The sequence below is a fragment of the Bos mutus genome, chromosome 16, assembly GCF_027580195.1.
Source record: "Bos mutus isolate GX-2022 chromosome 16, NWIPB_WYAK_1.1, whole genome shotgun sequence".
Lineage (NCBI taxonomy): Eukaryota > Metazoa > Chordata > Mammalia > Artiodactyla > Bovidae > Bos > Bos mutus.
The window spans coordinates 48892618-48914676 of NC_091632.1; the positions used below are offsets into that span (position 1 = coordinate 48892618).

A 22059-nucleotide genomic window follows, 5' to 3' on the forward strand; every position below is an offset into this window, starting at 1 on the left:
ATGTATATAAGGCTCAAACCAATATAAGCATTGATTTGAGATAGATAAATTCTTCCACCAAATCCTCCTACCTTCCAGCTTCTTGTTCTTACCCATGATACCAGGAAATGGTCTTGTTACAATGGTCTAAAACAGACAAGCCCTCATTCCCTCTTTGTGTGAGGGACTGAATCACGGCCCCACAATCTAATATCAAGTGATTATAGATCTGACATTTAAAACCCAAGCCAAGGATAGAAGCCAAGGTTGGAATCTCCTGCAGAGCAGATTAGCATTTTCACGGTCATTGTGGGAGCAAAGAAGGAGCCAAACAGCTTTTGTCCTCAGTTCTCATTACTCCATCCATGAAACGCTCCCAGTGACCCAGTATAATGAGGACTTACCCGCTGCATATTAAGGAGGTCCTATAACACACAGAGTAACTCATTGCCTTGTCATTAAAATAATCAATCAGTGGGTAAAGAAACAGTGCATGCATGCTAAACCACTTCAGTCATGTCTGACTCTTTATGACCCCATGGACTGTAGCCCACCAGGCTCCTCTGTCCATGGGATTTTCCAGGCAAGTGCCCTGCTCCAGAGGATCTTCCCAACCCAAGGATCAAACCTCCATCCCTTACATCTCCTGCATTGTCAGGCGGGTTCTTTACCACTACTAGCACCACCTTGGAAGACCAAAGAAACAGTATAAACTCCTTAAAGTATCTTCACTTAAACTTGACCCCAAAACTCAGCCCTATTGGAGGTTTGGCCCTTAAACTCAGCCCTATTGGAGGCTCTGGCAACTCCAGCTGAGCCCAGGTTGGTTGTAGAGTGACCAACTACTCAGGCTTGCCCAGGGCTTTCTCAATTCTAAAATTGAAAGTTCTGTATTCTGGGACCCCTCTGTTCTTGGTAAACCAGAAGTGTTGGTCACCTACTTGCCTCTCTCTTTGGATCTTAGCAGTCCCTGTGTTTCTGAGCTAACATCCCCCATCTCTGGGCTCTTAGTACCACTTATTGCAATGAGTTGTGACTACTTGTTTGCTCATGACTCAGATGTCTGCTTTTCTAGGGAAGGTACCATAGTGGGAGTGTTTATACCCCCAGAATCTTGCATAAGGCCTGATGCAAAGCAGGTGCTCAAAATGTATCTGGTGAGTGAATTCTTTTATCACAGACTGCTGATGACCTGTGTTGGCCCCCATCTCTCCCTCAGATATAACAGTCTGTGCCCATGACCACATCAGTTGGCATCTGATTGGAATGAGCTCTGGGCCAGAACTGTTCTCCATCCATTTCAATGGTCAGGTCCTGGAGCAGAACCATCATAAGATCTCAGCCATCACTCTCGTCAGCGCCACGTCCACAACCGCAAACATGACCGTGAGCCCTGAGGGAAGGTGGACCATAGCTTCTCTCATCCCCAGACATTTTCAAGGCAAGAAATTCCTCCACAAGTCTTGCTTATGAATGTAGGATCCTTCTTTCTTCCTACCTAGGCACTAACTCTCTCATTCTCCTTACAAGCTGCCCACGCTCCAGACATAACATTTCTTGGTCCTCAAAAACAAAATTTAGATACTTTGCTCTTAGACTTATAACTTGTTAGTTGGGGATGGAGGAAGTAGAAAAATTGACAAATATTTTTAAAAATGATGCAAAAGCCAACAAGATCTCTACTTCCTTGAAAGGAGAAAAGAGGAAGGAAACAAAAACATATCTGCAGATATTCTTTCTTGGGGTATTCAATATGCAGCTAAAGGAAAAGAAGTAGATGTTGGAGCCAGTCAAACTTCTGTAAATTTATAGAAAGACCAAGTTATAGACAGTGAAAAAGTTTTAACATGAAAAGATTGTCTTTCATAACAAGACGAGCACAAAGCCTTGCCCACAGAGGAACTCAGTGGATGTGTATTGACTGAAAAAACAGAATCTAACCAGCTGAGGATTTTAAAGGACATCAGTGAATTCTGGTGGGAAAAAAAATCAACTTAGGTTGTTATATGCTGTCAGGTAAACAAAATAATGCTCTATTGCACATTGTTGCTTTAAAACTGTTAGGAGAAAGGTTTCTGTACATAATAGTAAATATCACTATAGGAAATCATTGTGTTACCAAAATAATGTGTATAAAAGCAAGACATACAAAAAAGAGACACTTCTGGGATCATTTCAGTTTTTGTTCAAACTGAGTGGTCAAAATTATATTTGAAGTAATGAATTGTCACAATATTCCTAGAAGATAGAGTCCCAAATAACAATGAAATAATAAAACTAACATTACTGAGTTTAAGTACTTTTGTCTTTTTACAATTTCATACAGTATATATTAGTATTAATATTATCTTAATTTTACAAACAGATGATAGGAAAAATGAGAAATTGACAAGATCTAAGTCATAAAGTTTTAAGAGTCTGGAAATTACACAAAATTTTTCTCCCTTGAGAAGTACAAAGAAAACCTTTCCAATTTTTTCCCCCTAACCCATCCTCTCTCTTTCCTTTGCTTTTTATTCTTGCCTTCCTCACTGTACTAAAATAGTTTCAAACCAAAATATTCAAAAGTTTTCTAAGTACTATATTCACTGTTATTACTGAAAACTTCCACAAATTTATTTAAAAGATTTGCATTTCTATCAGCCTTAATGTCTTCTCTCAAATTCTTCCATTTCCCTTACGTTCTAACTCAGCTGGGATGCAGGCTTACATAGACATTAAAAACTGTGCAAAGAAAACCAGAAATCCTAAGAAACTAACTCGAGACCAGAGGCGGCACATTAAGAGATGGGAATACTTCATTGCTGCAGAGGAAGTCATTTGGGACTATGCACCTATAATACCAGCAAACATGGACAAGTGAGTTTGGAGGGGTTCTTACTACTGTGCAAATGTTCATGACATGGTCTATAGGGTCCTAGATTCATAGAGTCCTAGATCCATAGAGTCCTAGATCCATAGGGTGAAATGTCATGAGTTGACAGCTTTCAAGGAAATACGTGTATTGGATTTCATTTTCAAGTCAATCTGAAATTACTCCATACTCACCAAGAGAACTCAGCATGATAATAACTATAGTCATAGGAACAACAACAACAATAATAGCAGCTACCACTTGTTGAATGCTTCCTATTGCCAAGCAGTGTGGTAAACCTTTCTAAGAGCTTTAACTCCACAATTAGAAACAGCTCTTATTTATTTTAGAGATTAGGAAATGGGCGAGCTGGATTAAGAAAATTAGAAATTCAAATAGCTCTTAAACACTTGAAAAACACTCAAGCTCACTCAAGAGAGATATGCAAATTATTAACAAACTTCTGTGGAATACTATTTTTCACCTATTATCAGACTCACAAGTTCAGATGATATAATCTAGTAGCAAGACTGTAGGAAACAAGCTCTATCATGTATTACTGGTGAAAGAGTGAACTGGAAAACCATTCTAGAAGATAATTTGGCAGCATGTATTAAAATTACAAATGCATATATCTTTTGACCCAGCAATCCCACTCTGGGAATTTACTATATAGATTCATATATTTGCTTACAGGTGAAATGAAGTATGTACTGGATGTTCACAGCTGCATTGTTAGTAGTAGCAAAGGCTTGGAAACAACCTATGCAAGTGAAAGTTGCTCAGTCGTGTCTGACTCTTTGTGACCCCATGGACTGTAGCCCACCAAGATCCTCCTTCCATGGGATTTCCCAGGCAAGAATACTGGAGTGGGTTTCCATTTCCTCCTCCAGGGAATCTTCCAGACCCAGGGATTGAACCTGGGTCTCTTGCATTGCAGGCAGATTCTTTACCATCTGAGATACCAGGGAAGCCCTGAAACAGCCTATAATGTCCCTCAATAGGAATGTATGAGTATATTCACACAATACTAGGCGTCTGTTTTAAAAAGGAGGCAAACATTCTCTCTCTACTAATACAAAAGTTCTCCAAGAGATATTTTTTAATTAATAAGTCGAGGGAACAAGATAGTAGAACAGCAGATTCCCCTACTTGTATCCCCCACCAAGGGGATACCACAAAAATACAAAGGAACACAAGAGACTACTACAAACAATATATACCAATAAATTGGATAAGTAGCAGAAAGGGAAAACGGTCCTAGAAATATGCACTCCACCAAGACTGAATCAAAAAGAAACAGAAAACCTGAACAGATCAACAAGTAAGAAGATCGAATCAGTAATCAAAAACCTTGAAATAAAAGAAGCCCAGAAGCAGATGGCTTCACAAGTATATCATACATGAATCCTCAAACTCTTCCCAAATATTAAAGAGTAGGGAACACTTCCAAACTTATTTTACAAGGGCAGCATTACTCTTATACCAAAGCTAGATAAGGACATTATAAGAAAAAAATTACAGGCCAATATCCTTGATGAACATAAATGCCAAGTTATCAAAATATTAGTAAGCTGAATTCAATACCACATTGACATTATCATAAACTATGATCACACCTCCTGATTTCAAACTATATCACAAAGCTATAGTTATCAAACAGCATAATAATGTCATAAAAACAGACACATAGACCAAATGAACAGAAGCAAGGACTCAGAATAAATATATGCATGTATAGTCAATTAATCTTTGACAAGGTCACTAAGCATACACAATGGGGAAAGGATAGTCTCTTCAATAAATAATGGTGGGAAAACTGGATATCCACATGCAAAAGAATAAAATTATACCCTTAGCTTATTACATACAACATATACAAAAGCTAAGTAAAAATAAATTAAAAACTTAAATGTAATATCTGAAACCATAAAACTCCTGGAAGAAAACAAAACAAAGAAGCTCTTTCACATTGGTCTCAGCAATGATTTTTTTGACTATGACACCAAAAGCATAGGGTAACAAAAGCAAAAATAAACAAGCAGAGCTACATCAAACTGAAAAACTTCTGCAAAACAAACAACAAAATGAAAAGGTAACCTACAGAATGGGAGAAAATATCAGCAAACCATGTATCTGATAACAGGTTAATAGCCAAAATACTGGGTTGGCCAAAAAGTTTATTCAGGTTTTTCCACACTATAAAAGGAACTCATGTAATTCAATGGCAAAATAAACAAATGAAAACAGCCTGATTAAAAAATGGGCACAGGACTTAAACTGACATTTTCCCTACAGAAAACATACAAATGGCCAATAGGTATATGAAAAGGTGTCCAGCATCACTAATCATCAAGGAAAAATCATATCCTTGATGAGATATCACCTCACACCTGTGAGGATGACTAGCACGCAAAAGAGGTAACAAGTGTTGACGAGGGCACAGAGAAAAGGGAGTCCTTGTACACTGCTGATGAAAATATAAATTGGTGCAGCCTTTATGGAAAACAGGCTTCCCTGGTGGCCCAGACGGTAAAGAAACTGCCTGCAATGCAGGAGACGTAGGTTCAATCCCTGGGTCAAGAAGACCCCCTGGAGAAGGGAATGGCAACCCACTCCAGTATTCTTGCCTGGAGAATCCCCATGGACAGAAGAACCTGAAAGTCCATGGGGTTGTAAAGAGTCAGACACAACTGAGTGACTAACACTTTTACTTGTGGAAAATAGTAAGGAACTTCCTCAAAAAATTAAAAATAGAATTACTGTATGATTCTGCAATCTCACTTCTGGGTATATATCCAAAGGAAATGTAGTATATCCTACCAAAGAGATGCCTATACTCCCATGTCCACTGCAAGTGCTAATCATGATAGCTTAAACGTGGAAACAACCTAAGTGCCTATCAGTGGAGATATATATGTGTATGTATGTTACAATTATACGTGTAATAATTGCATAGTATTCAGCCTTAAAAAAGAAGGAAATCCTGCCATGTGCAATAATATGGATGAACCTGCAGGACATTAGGCTAAGTGAAACATTCCAGACACAGAATGACGTATGCGGAATCTAAAGTTGAACTCATAGAAGCAGAGAGTATAGTGGTGGTTGCCAGGGGCTGAGAGGGTAGGGGGAATGGGAGAAGTTGATCAAAGTATACCAGTTTTCAGTTTTAAAATGAATGAGATCTGGAGACCTAATATAGAGCATAGTATATTAACTAAAGTTAGTAACACCATAGCTAAGAACATTGTATTATATTCTTGAAATTTGTTAAGACAGTAGATCTTAAGCGTTATCAAAATTAAAAAAATAAGCAACTAGGTGAGGTGACAGAGTGGTTATTAGCTTGATTGCGGTAATCTCATGTACTCATATACAAATCATTATGTTGTAAATCTCAGATACATACATTTCTCAGTTATATTTCAATAAAGTCAGAAAATGCAACAAAAAATTCAAGGTATGGTACAGAATATGCAAATAGCTGCTTTTTGTTAGAGGCATGAGAGGAAAAGAATAGTTATATCTGCAAGTCATATTTGCATAAAGATGCTCTGGAATTATCTACTTGAACTGAATACAAATGAGTATTTAGGAAAGGCAGGAAGAGTTAGGGAAGTGGGGTTAAGAAAAAAAAAATCCAGATTGCTCTGTAGCAGCAATCAGTGCTTTTTATTGTATATAATAAATCCATAAAATGCATAAACTCTATTATGGAACTCTGCTTTTACAAACAAAGGCAATAAAAAGGACCAAGGGGGAAAGTAGTTCATGTTATCTCCCCTAAATCATTTATTGCAGTAGCTACAGAAGACAGGTGAAGGCAGTTGGTTTTCAGTTGGCACCAGGACTGGGTGGATAGTAGAAGGGATAGCCCAACAGTACAGAACTATGTTTAATAAAGACAGTAGAGACTTCCCAGAGTGGGAATGTGTTCTTTTAGAGATGGAGAAATACCTGGAAAGCCAATTGCTTGTTGTTTTAGTCACTAAGTTGTGTCTGACTCTTTTGCAACCCTATGGACTGTAGTCCATCAGGCTTCTCTGACCGTGGAATTTTCCAGACAAGAATACTGGAGTGGGTTGCCATTTCTCTCCAGGGGATCTTCCCAACCCAGGCATCAAATCCACACCCCCTTCATTGGCAGGCAGATTCTTTACCACTGAAATTCTTAGCCATCATGGGAGCCCTTAGGAAAGCCAACAGGATACTATAAATTAAGTGATACTTAAGAACAATTCATAGTGTATCTTATCCTTTCATCCAGGTAGACCTTTCAGAGATAGCTACTCTAGAAACCGGAGAGATAGGAAGATGTAAGTAGCTGCTTCTAACCAAGATTATGACTTCATCAGTGGTGGAGGAGACAGATCAGAGGTTTCCAGTTTTCCAACTAGAGAGAAGATATCAGGACTTTGCAAATCACATTAAGGTTTTCCTCCCTGCCCCCCCAAGAAAACTAGCATTTTATCTAATTCAAGAACAGAACTTCTAAACATAGACTCCCATCCTATTGAGTTCTCTACTTGAGAAAAATATTTAATCTTTTAAACTTTATTTCACTTTAAGAAAATACAGATCTCTACATTTGGATAATTTCTCAAACCGAATTGGAAAACATTATAAGAAGGTTGTCTACAAACAGTACCAAGATGACTCCTTCACCAAACGCCTGGAGGATCCCAGTAGTGAAGGAGATGGGATCTTGGGCCCTATTATCAGAGCCCAGGTCAGAGACACACTGAAAGTAAGTAACAGAAATACAGAATCATGGAAGAACTTGAATAGTGAAAAACAGATGATAAGTACTGGTTATTTATTTTTTTTAACGTGTCCATGTAATTTTGAATTCAAATGTGGTTTTACATCTTTTTCGTATTTGCGTTTATTATAGCCTATCTCATAATACAAATCATCTAAAATAGTTGATCAGATTATAAAGGAATAAACCAAGGAGCCGATGTAACTGGGGTGAAGGATAATGTGGGGACAAAGAAAATAAAGCCAAGGATAAGTATGATGAAACACATACCGTATGCTCCTATAATGTCTGCAAATTTTGTCCTAGGCTTTCTAGCAGCCAAAATAAACAGGTAAATAGGTCAGGCAAGATTCACAATAGTCATAAAAGAAGTACAATTTCCCCTGTTATTGAGACTTAGAGAAAGTTAGCCTATGGATGCTTAAAAAGAGCGTGCTGTGTGATGTGGTAGATGCAATCCTTGACCTATCTACAACTGGTATGATAAATGTAAAAGCTGCATGGCTTTTTATTTAATTATATTTATTTTTAATTGATTGATGATTCTTTACAATATTGGTTTGATTTCTTTTTGGAGGCCTCGGGGTCTTCTGCTATCATTTAGAGGTTACTCTGTAGGAGTTGTTCCATATTTTCATGAGTTTTTGATGTATTTGTCAGGGGGGCAGGTGATCTCCCTGCTTACTCCTTGGCCATCTTCTTCCACTTCCTAAAAGTTGCATAGATTTTTAAAATGTTTCTCATTATAGCTGAGAGCATAACCAAATTGAATGAAAACAATTCATCAATGTGGTCTAAGCATGTAGTTCTCTGATGACTGGTCTCTGATGAAAGTAAATTTTGATATGTGTCAGGAACACTGAGTGTTCCTCAGGCTGGTTTCTTTACATGTTGTATCATGTCATCACCTTATCTTTTGGTAAGAACTAGACATCAGAGAATTAAAAGTTGCAATCCTTGGCTAGATTCTAGGATGAACATAATCTGCAGATTAAAGATGACCCGAATGCTTTAGCAAGCAACCAAGTAGAAGATAAGATTAATGTTGTTTTTTTAGATTAAGGAGGCTAATTAGGACTCCTGTGTGATGAAGCTGCTTCCTTCATCTCTTCATGGAAATGAACTAAGAGGATATCTTGCAGACAAAGCCAATTCTGTTCATTAAAAAATAAATAACCAAAGGGCAGAAAACCACCTTTCTCCTGTTTCTCTCTTCCTTCCCTCATTTCTGATCCCTTTTAGGTGCTCTTAGAAAGTATAAAGATGCCTCATTGGAAATTCAAGATCTGGCTATTTGCTATGCCCTGTCAAGAAGATGTTTTGTGAGGGACTTCCCTGGTAGTCCAGTAGCTACGACTCTGCACTTCCAGTGCAGGGGACCCGGGTTCAATCCCTGGTCAGGGAACTAGAGTCCGTGTGCCACAACTAAGAGTTTGAATGCTGCAGTTATAAGACTATATGCCTAGAAGATTGAAGATCCTACAGGCCCCATCTAAGACCTGGTGCAGCCATGTAAATAATGAATAAATATTAAAAAAAAATAAGAAGATGGCATCAAGGACAAGGGTTTGGGAGATCTGGCAGACTGGAGAAGGGAAGGAGCAGATTCAAAGGCAGATGTGGTCCAAGCCAAAAGGAGAGAGAAAGGGAGATGGGGCTCAACTTGGAGAGGGTGATGTACTGTGAGGAAAACGTCACTTCTAAAATCAAACTTCTCTTTCCATTTTCCACCTTACTATGTAAGTGGAACTCTCTCAAATGCATCTGTCGGGTGATGGGAAGAGGTTGCCCCTCACATACACAGTTATTAGTTTGCATTCACATAAAGACACAAACACACATACGCACCATGCAACAAGTAAATACGCAAAGCTAGCATTGTCTATTCTCATGATTGACCTTAAATCCTGAAATAATGGATTTGAATTAATTTTGTAGATCGTGTTCAAAAATATGGCCAGCCGCTCCTACAGCATTTACCCTCACGGTGTGACATTCTCTCCTTATGACGATGAAGTAAACTCTTCCTCAACCTCAGGTTTGAATCTTTCACGTCTACTGAATGAAATACTGACCTCTGAGAGACTGTCATATTGTCCCACTGTCCTTCTTGCCTGTTAGTATAACTTGTACCGTCAGATGGTATACATGTAGTGTGTGTGCTAAGTTGCTTCAGTGTCTGACTCTTTGTGACCCTAATGACTATAGCCTTCCAGGCCCCTCTGTCCATGGGATTCTCCAGGCAAAAATACTAGAGTGGGTTGTCATGCCCTCCTCCAGGTGATCTTCCCGACCCAGGGATGGAACCCGAGTCTCCTGTGTCTCCTGCATTGACAGGCAGGTTCTTTACCCCTAGTGCCGCCTGGGAAGCCCCCAATATACATGTAGGGGTATCCTCAGAATCACAACCAAACACTGCTTACTTCAGGGAGTTTGTTTATTCTGATGACTACAAAGTATGGTGTCCTTTGTTAGTGTAATAAGAGGCCTCAAGTGGACCAATATCTAATAGCTACAAGCTATCCAGAATAAAATGTGGAAAATTCTGAAAGAGATGGGAATACCAGACCACCTGACCTGCCTCTTGAGAAACCTATATGCAGGTCAGGAAGCAACAGCTAGAACTGGACATGGAACAACAGACTGGTTCCAAATAGGAAAAGGAGTACATCAAGGCTGTATATTGTCACCCTGCTTATTTGACTTATATGCAGAGTACTGGGCTGGAAGAAGCACAAGCTGGAATCAAGATTGCCGGGAGAAGTATCAATAACCTCAGATATGCAAATCACACCATCCTTATGGCAGAAAATGAAGAGGAACTAAAAAGCCTCTTGATGAAAGTGAAAGAGGAGAGTGAAAAAGTTAGCTTAAAGCTCAACATTCAGAAAACTAAGATCATGGCATCTGGTCCCATCACTTCATGGGAAATAGGTGGGGAAACAGTGCAAAGAGTGTCAGACTTTATTTTTTAGGGCTCCAAAATCACTGCAGCTGATGATTGCAGCCATGAATTTAAAAGACGCTTACTCCTTGGAAGGAAAGTTATGACCAACCTAGATAGCATATTCAAAAGCAGAGATGTTACCTTGTCCACAAAGGTTCATCTAGTCAAGGCTATGGTTTTTCCAGTGGTCATATATGGATATGAGAGTTGGACTATAAAGAAAGCTGAGCGCCGAAGAATTGATGCTTTTGAACTGTGGTGTTGGAGAAGACTCTTGAGAGTCCCTTGGACTGCAAGGAGATCCCACCAGTCCATCCTAAAGGAGATCAGTCCTGGGTATTCATTGGAAGGACTGATGCTGAAACTCCAACACTTTGGCCACCTCATGTGAAGAGTTGATTCATTAGAAATGACCCTGATGCTAGGAGGGATTGGGGGCAGGAGGAGAAGGGGACAACAGAGGATGAGATGGTGGGATGGCATCATCGACTCGATGAACATGAGTTTGAGTAAACTCCGGGAGTTGGTGATGGACAGGGAGGCCTGGCATTCTGTGATTCATGGGGTTGCAAAGAGTTGGACACGACTGAGTGACTGAACTGACTGATCCAGAGTTCTGGACATCTCCCAGGAGGCTCAGTGTAAAGAATATGCCTGCCAATGCAGGAGCCTCAGGAGACACAGGTTCAATCCCTGGGTCAGGAAAATCCACTGGAGGAGGTAATGGCAGCCCACTCCAGTATTCTTGCCTGGAAAATCCCATGGTCGGAAGAGCCTGGTGGGCTACAGTCTATAGGGTTGTAAAAGAGTCACATATGACTTAGAGACTAAACAGCAACACCAATTCAAAGTTCTATCAAATGGAGCTTAATATAAAGAGAATATCCCTTTCTCAACACTGATTCTATTGAGAGCTCAATTATTTTAAATTACTCATTCATTTTTTACTTATTTTTCCATGAAATAATTTTGAAAATCAAAACCAATTTTAAATATACTTTTTTTTTAGGCAGCAACACCATGATCAGAGCAGTTCGACCAGGGGAAACCTACACTTATAAGTGGAACATCCTAGAATCTGATGAACCCACAGAAAATGATGCTCAGTGCTTAACAAGACCATACTACAGTAATGTGGACATCACAAGGGACCTTGCTTCTGGACTGATAGGGCTTCTTCTAATTTGTAAGAGCAGATCCTTGGATAGACGAGGCATACAGGTATTTTGTCCCTGAAGTAACCTTTCAGAAATTGAGAACTTCTGATGGGAATAGAGTAGTTCTCATTGGTAAATAACGGGGCTTTTGCGTCTGAAGAACAGAAAATATTTGTAGTCCCTTTTTAGCGTGAATGTAACAAGGCTTATTCCTTTAGTTACTTTATTGTCTTATTTATTTCTTAGATAAGTCTTACATGGACTCTATTGGAGAAGACAAGTCTACAGTGCTATAACAGTACTTTTCGTTTGTTTCAAATTCCAGATCTGTCCATACTGGCTACATGATAAGCAAGTCACTTGGTTTCTCTTAATTTTTTCCTTTCATCAAAACAGTATTATTCCTTCCTAAAATTTTTACAGAGCTGTTTCAGGGCTCAGTGAGACATCACCTGGTAAAAGTGACTCTCACAAGGGCTTTGTTCACAGTGGGTTCACAGATGTCTGAATTTGTGACTCCTCGGGCCCCGAGACCTGTGTGCCTTTAGTTTCTGAGAACTCAGTGTTGTAGGTAATCCTTAGGCCAGGATGCTAATCACTGCACACAGCACTTTTATCCTCCAGAGGGCAGCAGACATTGAGCAGCAGGCTGTGTTTGCCGTGTTTGACGAGAACAAGAGCTGGTACATTGAGGACAACATCTACAAGTTTTGTGAAAATCCTGAGAAAGTGAAACGTGATGACCCCAAGTTTTATGAGTCAAACATCATGAGTAGTAAGTCGGAGGCCTCTTTTTGTCCATCAGTTTTTTATTCCTGTGGCTGAAGTGTGACTGTATCAAGAGGCAGAGGTGTGAATTAGAATCCACTCACCTCTTAGTCTCACTTCCAGTCCAGGAATTTGGTGATGAAATTACTGGGTGATAAAGAACTCTTTTTACAGCAAGAGGTCAATGCTTGTTATCCTTAGACACCCTGTTGGTTTCCTGCTTCCAATACATGTGTGTGTGTGTGTCTGGGTGTGTGTGTGGGTGTGTGAGCACATGTGCATGAACACATGCTCTGAGCAGGGAAGAACAGGGTGAAGGGTGGGGGTAGCTGAGGGAAGAGGCCTTGGTCAAAGGTATCTGAGGATTTTAGACTGGGTGCAAGGTGAATAGTCTTTATGCCCAGGGCAGAAACAAGGTAAATGATCTAAAGCTAGACTCAAATCAAACTAAGCAAAATGCAAACAGGGAGCCAAGAGTCTTAGAAAGCCAATCCATGAAGAGGTTTGAAGTGAGCAGTAAGAAGTACAGAACAGAAAGAATAATCTGAGTCAGGATTCAGCAGGCTTTTCTGTAATTTTAAAGTCCGTGCTCAAAGCCACTGCTATGGGAAGTCTGGGAGAAATTTCACTGAGCCAGCTGGAAGCAAACTTCTCCACAAGGGTCAGGGTCCCTTTCCTCAGAGCTGGGAGTTACTGTACTCATTTTCTCTCATAAGTAATCACAGAAAGGAGGACAATTTCTCCACAGTCTGTTCATATAATTGCAGATGACTGACAGTTGACGATTATTAGAACTGGCAGTTACCAGGAAAATAACTCTGAACAGGGAGTCAGCCTCAGCTTTTTTTGCTTAATTTCATTTTGGCAGCAAACCTGTCATAGTTCTAGACCAGTGCTGTCCATTTGAAATTATATATGAGCCATAAATACAATTTAAAATTTTCTAGTAGACATATTAACATTAAAGAGAGAAAGGTGAAGTTTGTTTTAGTAATGTTTTATTTAATATATTGCAAGTATTATTTAAACATATACTCAATATTAAAATTAAAGAGATTTACTTTATTTCTTGCTAAGTCTTGGAAATCCAGTGTGTACTTTATACTCACAGCACATCTGAATCTAGATTATCCATATTTCAAGTGCCCAATAGTCACTAGTGGCTAGTTGCTACCACATTAGTGCAGCTATAGATCATTTAGAAAAGCTTCCAGAATCAGGTACAAAGTAAAAACACATTAGGTCAGCTGTGTGATAAGTATTTAAGTGCTCACTAGTGCCAGGCATTATACTAGGATGAGGGTTATTGTGGTAACCCTGGCAGACATAGACCCTGCCCTCATAGAAATCATCTGTGATTTTATTAACATGCTTAGTATATAAGTAAATACTGATACTGCCTAAAAATGTATCCCATTGAAAGAGAATGAAAATGTCTGAACTTGATAGCTGAGTGCAAACTAGAGATTATATAAATGCTAAGATGGAGCAATAAAAACTGAAAAATATGCTAAATAGACTTCGTTTTTAGGGATAATTACTTGTATTCAATAACTAATGCTTTAAGAATTTGACTTTCTTATGTTATGCTTTTTCTCCAGGTAAAATTACTCTAGATAATATTCTAAGCTGACTCTCAGAATATCTTTGAAAGCAGACCTAGAGTATAAAATATACACTTAACGAATGAATAAATCAATGTGAATGAAGGCTTTGTTTTTATCCTGACCTTTCTCCCTTGGCTAACTTTAAAGAATAAGTTCTCATTTGAAAAGTCTGTGTTTGATGTTCAATCTGGTAAAGCTTATCCCATATAATCACTAAGACACAACCAGAGTATCACTGGGTTATCATTAGCCACATTTCCTCTTGTTGGTATAGGCCTGATGTTTTAACAGATTTCACTCTTCCAGCTATTAACGGCTATGTGCCTGAGAGTATACCCATACTAGGGTTCTGCTTTGATGACACTGTCCAGTGGCACTTCTGCAGTGTGGGAACCCAGAATGACATTTTGACCATTCACTTCACTGGGCACTCATTCATCTATGGAAAGAGGCACGAGGACACCTTGACCCTTTTCCCCATGCAGGGGGAATCCGTGACTGTCACAATGGATAACGTTGGTAAGACTTGGATATTTAGAGGGGATCCTCTGCTCTGCCTGGTCTGCTGCAGCTCTTCAGACTACCACGCTTCCTGGGCTTCTCTCTCTGATTCCTGGTGGGCTTTCCTTTCAATACTATTCATGATTTCTGTTGGGAGAATTGATTACTCAAATGGGTCCAGTCCTTTTATGTGCATTTCATTTATCCTTCTCTGGGCTAAGTGAATGTCATTGCAATATGTGCCAAATGCCTAGGACTCAGTAGACAATCAACATGTTATATCTATGGAAGACTTGCCAGGAAATCACATACCATTTCAAAGAGATTCAATATTGTCTTGGATCCACTTGAATTATTTATTCCTTAGAAATACCTAGATGTTTCTTATTTCTTGGGAAACAATAGAAACAAAAGAAACAATAAGATGTTTCTTATTTCATCATCTTTCACCTAACTTCAGCTCTCTAACAAAATGTGCAACTCACAAGAGCTTTGATATTCAGACCATTTCATTCTTGGGCTTCCCAGGTAGCTCAGTGGTAAAGAACCCGCCTGCCAATGCAGGAGACATAAGAGACCTGGATTTGATCCCTGAGTTGGGAAGATCCCCCTGGAGAAGGGCATGGTAACCCACTCCAGTATTCTTGCCTGAAGAATTCCATGGACAGAGAAACCTGGCAGGCTATAGTCCATAGGGTCGCACAGAGTCGGACATGACTGAAGTGACTTAGCATACATGCACATTTCATTCTTGATTCATCTCTTTTTGAATATATTCTAAAACAGGGATTCTCAAACTATTTGTGCTGAAAGTTTTTTCTCCCTAATTTGCACCCACCAATACTTTGGGTCCATATTCTGTCAAATAAGATCAATGTACTGATCACATGGCTGGATGTCATGGAAATGTCAGATTGCAAAAAGGTTTCCTATACTCTTTCCTCTCGATTTCATTCCTTATGTCACTGTGGAACAGTAACCAGCAGTTCACAGATCAGTTATGGTCCACAGACCACAGTATCCCTGATGAAAGTTCACTGGAAATTATCTGCTACAATGGACCATAGAGTTTTTAATATCTTTTTCTGTCCTCAGAGTTCTCTATTCTGTTTGTTTCTTTTTTGTAGGAACTTGGATGTTAACCACCATGAATTCCAATCCAAGAAGCAAAAAACTACGGCTGAGGTTCAGGGATGCTAAGTGTATCCGGAATGATGATGATGACTCCTATGAGATTATATATGAACCTTCAGGATCTACAGCCATGACTACAAAGAAAATTCATGATTCTTCAGAAATCGAAGATGAAAATGATGCTGACTCTGATTACCAGGACGAACTGGCTTTAATACTAGGTCTTAGGTCATTCAGAAATTCATCACTGAATCAGGAGAAAGATGAGCTCAATCTTACCGCCCTAGCTCTGGAGAAAGACTCTGAATTCATTCCTCCAAGTGCCAACAGATCTCTTGGTTCAAATTCTTCTTCCCCAAGTCATGTTAGCAGGCTTATTGCCAACAACTTTGCAGAATCTCTGAAAACTCTTCTGCACCTGGAAGCCCCTGCAGCTGGTTCCCCCCTGGAACACGCTGGCTTAGATAAGAACTCAGCTCTCAACCCTCCCATGGCAGAGCATTCCAGCCCTTATTCTGAAGACCCTAGAGAAGATCGTCCACTCTCAGATGTCACAGGGATAAGCCTACTTCCATTTGGCACAGGATTCAAAAATCGAAAACCTGCCAAACATCAAAGATTCCAGGTAGGAAGAGGCCAAGCAGCAAAGCATAAGTTCTCCCAGACGCGATTCCCAGCACATAAAACCAGGACACGTTTAAGCCAAGACAACTCTTCTTCTTCCAGAATGGGGCCCTGGGAGGACATTCCCAGTGATCTGTTACTCTTACAACAAAAGGATCCATATAAGATTCTGAATGGAGAATGGCATTTGGTTTCTGAGAAAGGCAGTTATGAAATAATCCAAGATGCTAATGAAAACAAGACTGTTAATAAGTTGCCAAACAGCCCCCAGAATGACTCAAGGACTTGGGGAGAAAACATCCCTTTCAAAAACAGTCATGGAAAGCAGAGGGGCCACCCAACATTTTTGGTAACTAGACGTAAACCTCTACAAGACAGACAGGATAGAAGAAATAGTAGATTGAAGGAAGGCCTTCCGTTAATTAGGACACGAAGAAAGAAAAAGGAAGAAAAGCCTGCATACCATGTTCCTCTATCTCCAAGGAGTTTTCATCCTCTGAGAGGAGAGGTCAATGCCTCATTTTCAGACAGAAGACATAATCATTCATTGTTACTCCATGCGTCCAATGAAACATCTCTTTCCATAGACCTCAATCAGACATTCCCCTCTATGAATCTTAGCCTTGCAGCCTCACTTCCTGACCATGACCAGACCTCACCAAATGACACCACCAGTCAGACCAGCTCCCCTCCAGATCTTTATCCGACAGTGAGCCCAGAGGAACACTATCAAATATTCCCTATTCAAGACTCTGATCCAACACATTCTACTACAGCCCCCAGTAACAGATCTCCTGATCCAACACATTCTACTACAGCCCCCAGTAACAGATCTCCTCCCACACAGCCCAGCCAGATACTCAACTATGACCTAAGAAACAGGGCCATCCCTACTGATGTGAGTCAAATTTTCCCTTCCTTGGAACTCGAAGTCTGGCAGACAGCTACCTCTCTAGACCTCAGTCAACCATCCATCTCCCCAGACCTTGGCCAGATGGCCCTTTCCCCAGACCCCGGCCAGGAGTCTCTCTCTCCAGACCTTGGCCAGACGTCCCTCTCTCCAGACCTCAGCCAGGAGTCTCTCTCCCCAGACCTTGGCCAGACAGCCCTTTCCCCAGACCCCAGCCAGGAGTCTCTCTCTCCAGACCTTGGCCAGACGTCCCTCTCTCCAGACCTTGGCCAGGAGTCTCTCTCCCCAGACCTTGGCCAGACAGCCCTTTCCCCAGACCCCAGCCAGGAGTCTCTCTCTCCAGACCTTGGCCAGACGTCCCTCTCTCCAGACCTCAGCCAGGAGTCTCTCTCCCCAGACCTTGGCCAGACAGCCCTTTCCCCAGACCCCAGCCAGGAGTCTCTCTCTCCAGACCTTGGCCAGACGTCCCTCTCTCCAGACCTCAGCCAGGAGTCTCTCTCCCCAGACCTTGGCCAGACAGCCCTTTCCCCAGACCCCAGCCAGGAGTCCCTCTCTCCAGACCTCAGCCAGGAGTCTCTCTCCCCAGACCTTGGCCAGACAGCCCTTTCCCCAGACCCCAGCCAGGAGTCTCTCTCTCCAGACCTTGGCCAGACGTCCCTCTCTCCAGACCTTGGCCAGGAGTCTCTCTCCCCAGATCTTGGCCAGACAGCCCTTTCCCCAGACCTCAGCCAGGAGTCTCTCTCTCCAGATCTTGGCCAGACACCCCTCTCTCCAGACCTCAGCCTGGAGTCTCTCTCTCCAGACCTCAGCCAGCTTGATCTCAAGCAGACATCACCTCCTCTAGATCTTAATCAGACATCCCACACTTCTGAATCAAGTCAGTCATTGCCTCTTCCAGAATTTGGTCAGACTTTCCCTAATGCAGATATTGGTCAGATGCCATCTCCTCCACCAGACTCTACACTAAATAACACTTTTATACCAGAAGAATTTAATCCGCTGGTTGTAGTAGGCCTCAGTAGAGATGATGGAGATTATATTGAAATTATTCCAAGGCAGAAGGAAGAGAGCAGTGAAGAAGACTATGGTGAATTTGAGTTTGTAGCCTATAATGACCCTTACCAAACTGATCTTAGGACAGATATCAACTCCTCCAGAAATCCTGACAACATTGCAGCATGGTACCTCCGCAGCAACACTGGAAACAGAAAATATTATTACATTGCAGCTGAAGAAATATCCTGGGATTATTCAAAATTTGTGCAAAGGTTTGACCAGTTCTTATATTTTCATTTTTTGCACTAATGCTAAAAAAAGTAATTATAACAGTCTAAGAAGATGATTTTGGACAAATCACTCTAAGATAACTTAGTTCCCCTATATAGTGCAACTTGGCTTATACTCTTTTCCATTGTCAATTCCAAGATAAGCTTTTCTACTTCAGGTGACATCTGGACAACACAAGAGCCATCACTGTGAGAAGTCTTTGATATGGTGTATTTAAATCAGCATCCTCCTCTCTCTTCTTTTCTCATCAAAGATGTTCCTACTCCTTCTTGCTCCAGTGCAGAGCCCAGTCTATCAATGTTGTTGCTGTTTAGTTGCTAAGTCATGTCTGACTCTTTGTGATCCCATAGACTATAGTTTTCCAGGCTCCTCTGTTCATGGGATTTCCTAGGCAGAATACTGGAGTGGGTTGCCATTTCTTCCTCCAGAGATCTTCCTCACCTAGGGATTGAAACTGCATCTCCTGTGTCTCCTGCTTTGGTAGGCAGATTCTTTACCACTAGCACCACCTGGGAAGTGACTTATCAATAGCTATAGGATAATCAATATGATTTCACTGAAGTTGGCTTCACATCTAAATTTGTGATGTAGAAATCTCCTTTTGCCATTACTTAACAAAAACATTTTTTAATTGTTTACTGATCAGTATGAAGTATATACCATCTTGGTGAAGATTAAGTCAAATTCCATGTGATTCCAGTTGCAGAGGTCAAGGGTATAAAGTAGCTTAGAAGCAAAAAGCAAGTTTATACCCTCGATTGAGCCATTCATTAGATTATGATTCATCTTGATTGGAACTTTTATTTTAACTTGGTTTATAGCATCACTCACCCACTTCAGTGTTCTTGCCTGGAGAATCCCAGGGACAGGGAAGCCTAGTGGGCTGCCATCTATGGGGTCACACAGAGTCGGACACGACTGAAGTGACTTAGCAGCAGCATAGCATCACTCAGTTAATAAGTCTTTGTGTGTGTGTGTGTGTGTGTGTGTGTTCAGTCGTGTCTGATTCTTTGTGACCCCATGGACTGTAGCCCACTAGGCTCCTCTCTCCATGGAATTCCCTAGGCCAGAATACTGGGGTGGGTTGCCATGCTCTCCTCCATGGGATCTCCCCGACCCAGGAATTGACCTTGCATCTCTTATGTCTCCTACATGACGAGCAGGTTCTTTACCACTAGTGCCACCTGGGAAGTCCAATAACTCCTTAACGAGGGCTTATTCTCTCCTAGGCATTGTGCTAAGTGCTGAGACAATAAAAGAGAATATAAACGCACATGACTCCTGCTCTCACTAGACACATTGTGTCTAGTCGGGCAGGTAGATATGAACCAAGTGCTCATATAAATAAATGTAAAAAAAATAACCATGATGAAGACCAATAAGGAAAAGTGATCAATGGTGATATGAGAAGTAGCAAGTCTGACTGAAAAAGTGATGTTTGAGTTGAGACCTGAAAATGAACAGGAGGTGGAGAGGGGAGAGCATTCTAGACAGAGAGAACAGCATGATGAAGGCCCTGGGGAAGGAGGAAGCCCTGAGACTGAAGGCCTCTGTAGCTGGAGCTCAAGATGAGCATGTGTGCTAAGAAAGTGTTTGGCTAGCTCTGTAGAGATAAGATATTACTAGGCTTTGTGGGCCCTGGGAAGAATTTTGATGTTTTTCAAAGAGCAGTAAGAAACCCTTCAAAAGTTTTAAGCCACTCCTAGTTGATTGGGATATTTGCAGTCTTTTTAACAAGGAGTTATACCAAGTGGGCCCCAAGATCTGCTTCAGCTCTAACATTTTAGGGTTCTAGCCACTTTTCAACCATAGAGTTGAAGGAGTTGATGCAATTTTGTAAGTGGATTGACTTACAACAGAGAGTTTTTAATGGCTTGACATGCATTTTTTAAAGTTAGTTTTCATTTTAATTTGCTCAAGTGTGGAAAACCACATTGGACTGGGTTCTATATTCTGGGATGACAATATAGAAAAAGAAGAGAAAGGGGTACAAGAAGCAACTACAAACTCTTGGGGATAACTGATGACATGGTAGCTGATGGCCATATTTATACTGTCCAAATATAGCCCATAGCTTTCACAAAAGCTAGTTGTTACCCTAATAAATTAAAATCAAAGTGCAACTAGAGTAAGCAAACACCACACATGGTGTGATTCAGAGAAATTATTTCATTAATTTGGTGCCTGACATTTCCACATGAAAACTCTGTGAGTTTAAGAGACTTTCTCCGGTGACTTCCTATTTAAATGTAACACCCTTTACTATATGAGAATAACTAGTTTGTCTGGGGATTGCTAAGCAAGTTCCTGAGGGAGTAAGGTTTTCTAGAGTGTAAAGAGATGAAACCAGTTCCTTCAAAACCCCATGTGTGTCGCCTGGGAGAATCCCATGGACAGAGGAGCCTGGGCAGCCACAGTCCATGGGGTCACAAAGAGTCAGACATGACTGACATGACTTAGCACACACATTCATGTGTGTTCTAGGGGACTGTATACCATGCTTAGAGTCTGGAAGAATGGGATTACTAGTATAGCAAGACTAGAAAGAAGGCAGAATGGGATTCTCTAACGATGGCTTGTATTGTATAACAAATACCATGAGATTCATGGTGAGCTTCTGGCCTATTTCCCAGATTCTTGGAGAAGGAAATGACAACCCATTCCAGTATTCTTGTCTGGAGAATCCCATGGACTGTAGCCTGTCAAGCTGCTCTATCCATGGGGTCGCAAGAGTTGGACACAACTTAACGACTAAAGCACCCAGACTCTAGGGAAATTTAAGATTTAGTAGGAAAATTTGATATTCTCTAGTCCCAGACTGAGCTGGTGAACCACATGCAGAATAATGTGATTTAGCAAAAGCAAATGTGGGGAGAGTGGCTACTTTCAGAATATAAAGCACCCACCCATCTAGTGGCCTTTACAGAGGTGACCCTCTAAATCAACTGACCATTATCATCTGCCTGTCCCAAACCCTGGCACTATTCCATTGCATGACTTTCTCTACTTTTAAAATTAAAATCTGCTATGTTGATATCTGATTATATTTGTCATTCATTAATTGCAGTTGTTGCTGTTCAGTAGCTAAGTTGTGCCTGACTCTTTGTGACCCCATGGACTGCAGCCCACCAGGCTCCTCTGTCCATGGGATTTTCCAGGCAAGAATACTGGAGTGGGTTGCCATTTCCTCCTCCAGGGGATCTTCCCAACCCAGGGATCCAACCCCTTCTCCTGCATTGGCAGGCAGATTCTTTACTGCTGAGCCACCTGGGAAGCCTTATTCATTAATACATAAAATAAGTATCTGCTTACTATTTGCCAGGTACCTTGCTAGGCACTGGAAATAAAAATTATAAGCAAGCTAAGCACAGTCCCTGATCTCATGGGGCTTTCACTCTAATGGTAGAGTCAGATTTTAATAGGTAATCTCACAAATAAATAATATATAATTTACTATATATACTATAGAAACCCTATAAGAATACAACAGGGATTTACTATATATACTACAGTAACTATGTAGAAA

At 40.8% G+C, this 22059-nt stretch overlaps 1 protein-coding gene across 1 annotated transcript in view; it reads left to right on the forward strand.

The window, feature by feature from the left end:
* Positions 1-22059, forward strand: part of F5 (coagulation factor V) — a 79779-nt gene that overhangs the window by 34607 nt on the left and 23113 nt on the right. Inside the window, 8 exon segments of the mRNA XM_070385322.1 lie at positions 1199-1420; positions 2673-2838; positions 7406-7583; positions 9537-9636; positions 11555-11766; positions 12327-12477; positions 14384-14596; positions 15706-18514. Coding sequence (XP_070241423.1) covers positions 1199-1420; positions 2673-2838; positions 7406-7583; positions 9537-9636; positions 11555-11766; positions 12327-12477; positions 14384-14596; positions 15706-18514 — 4051 coding nt within the window.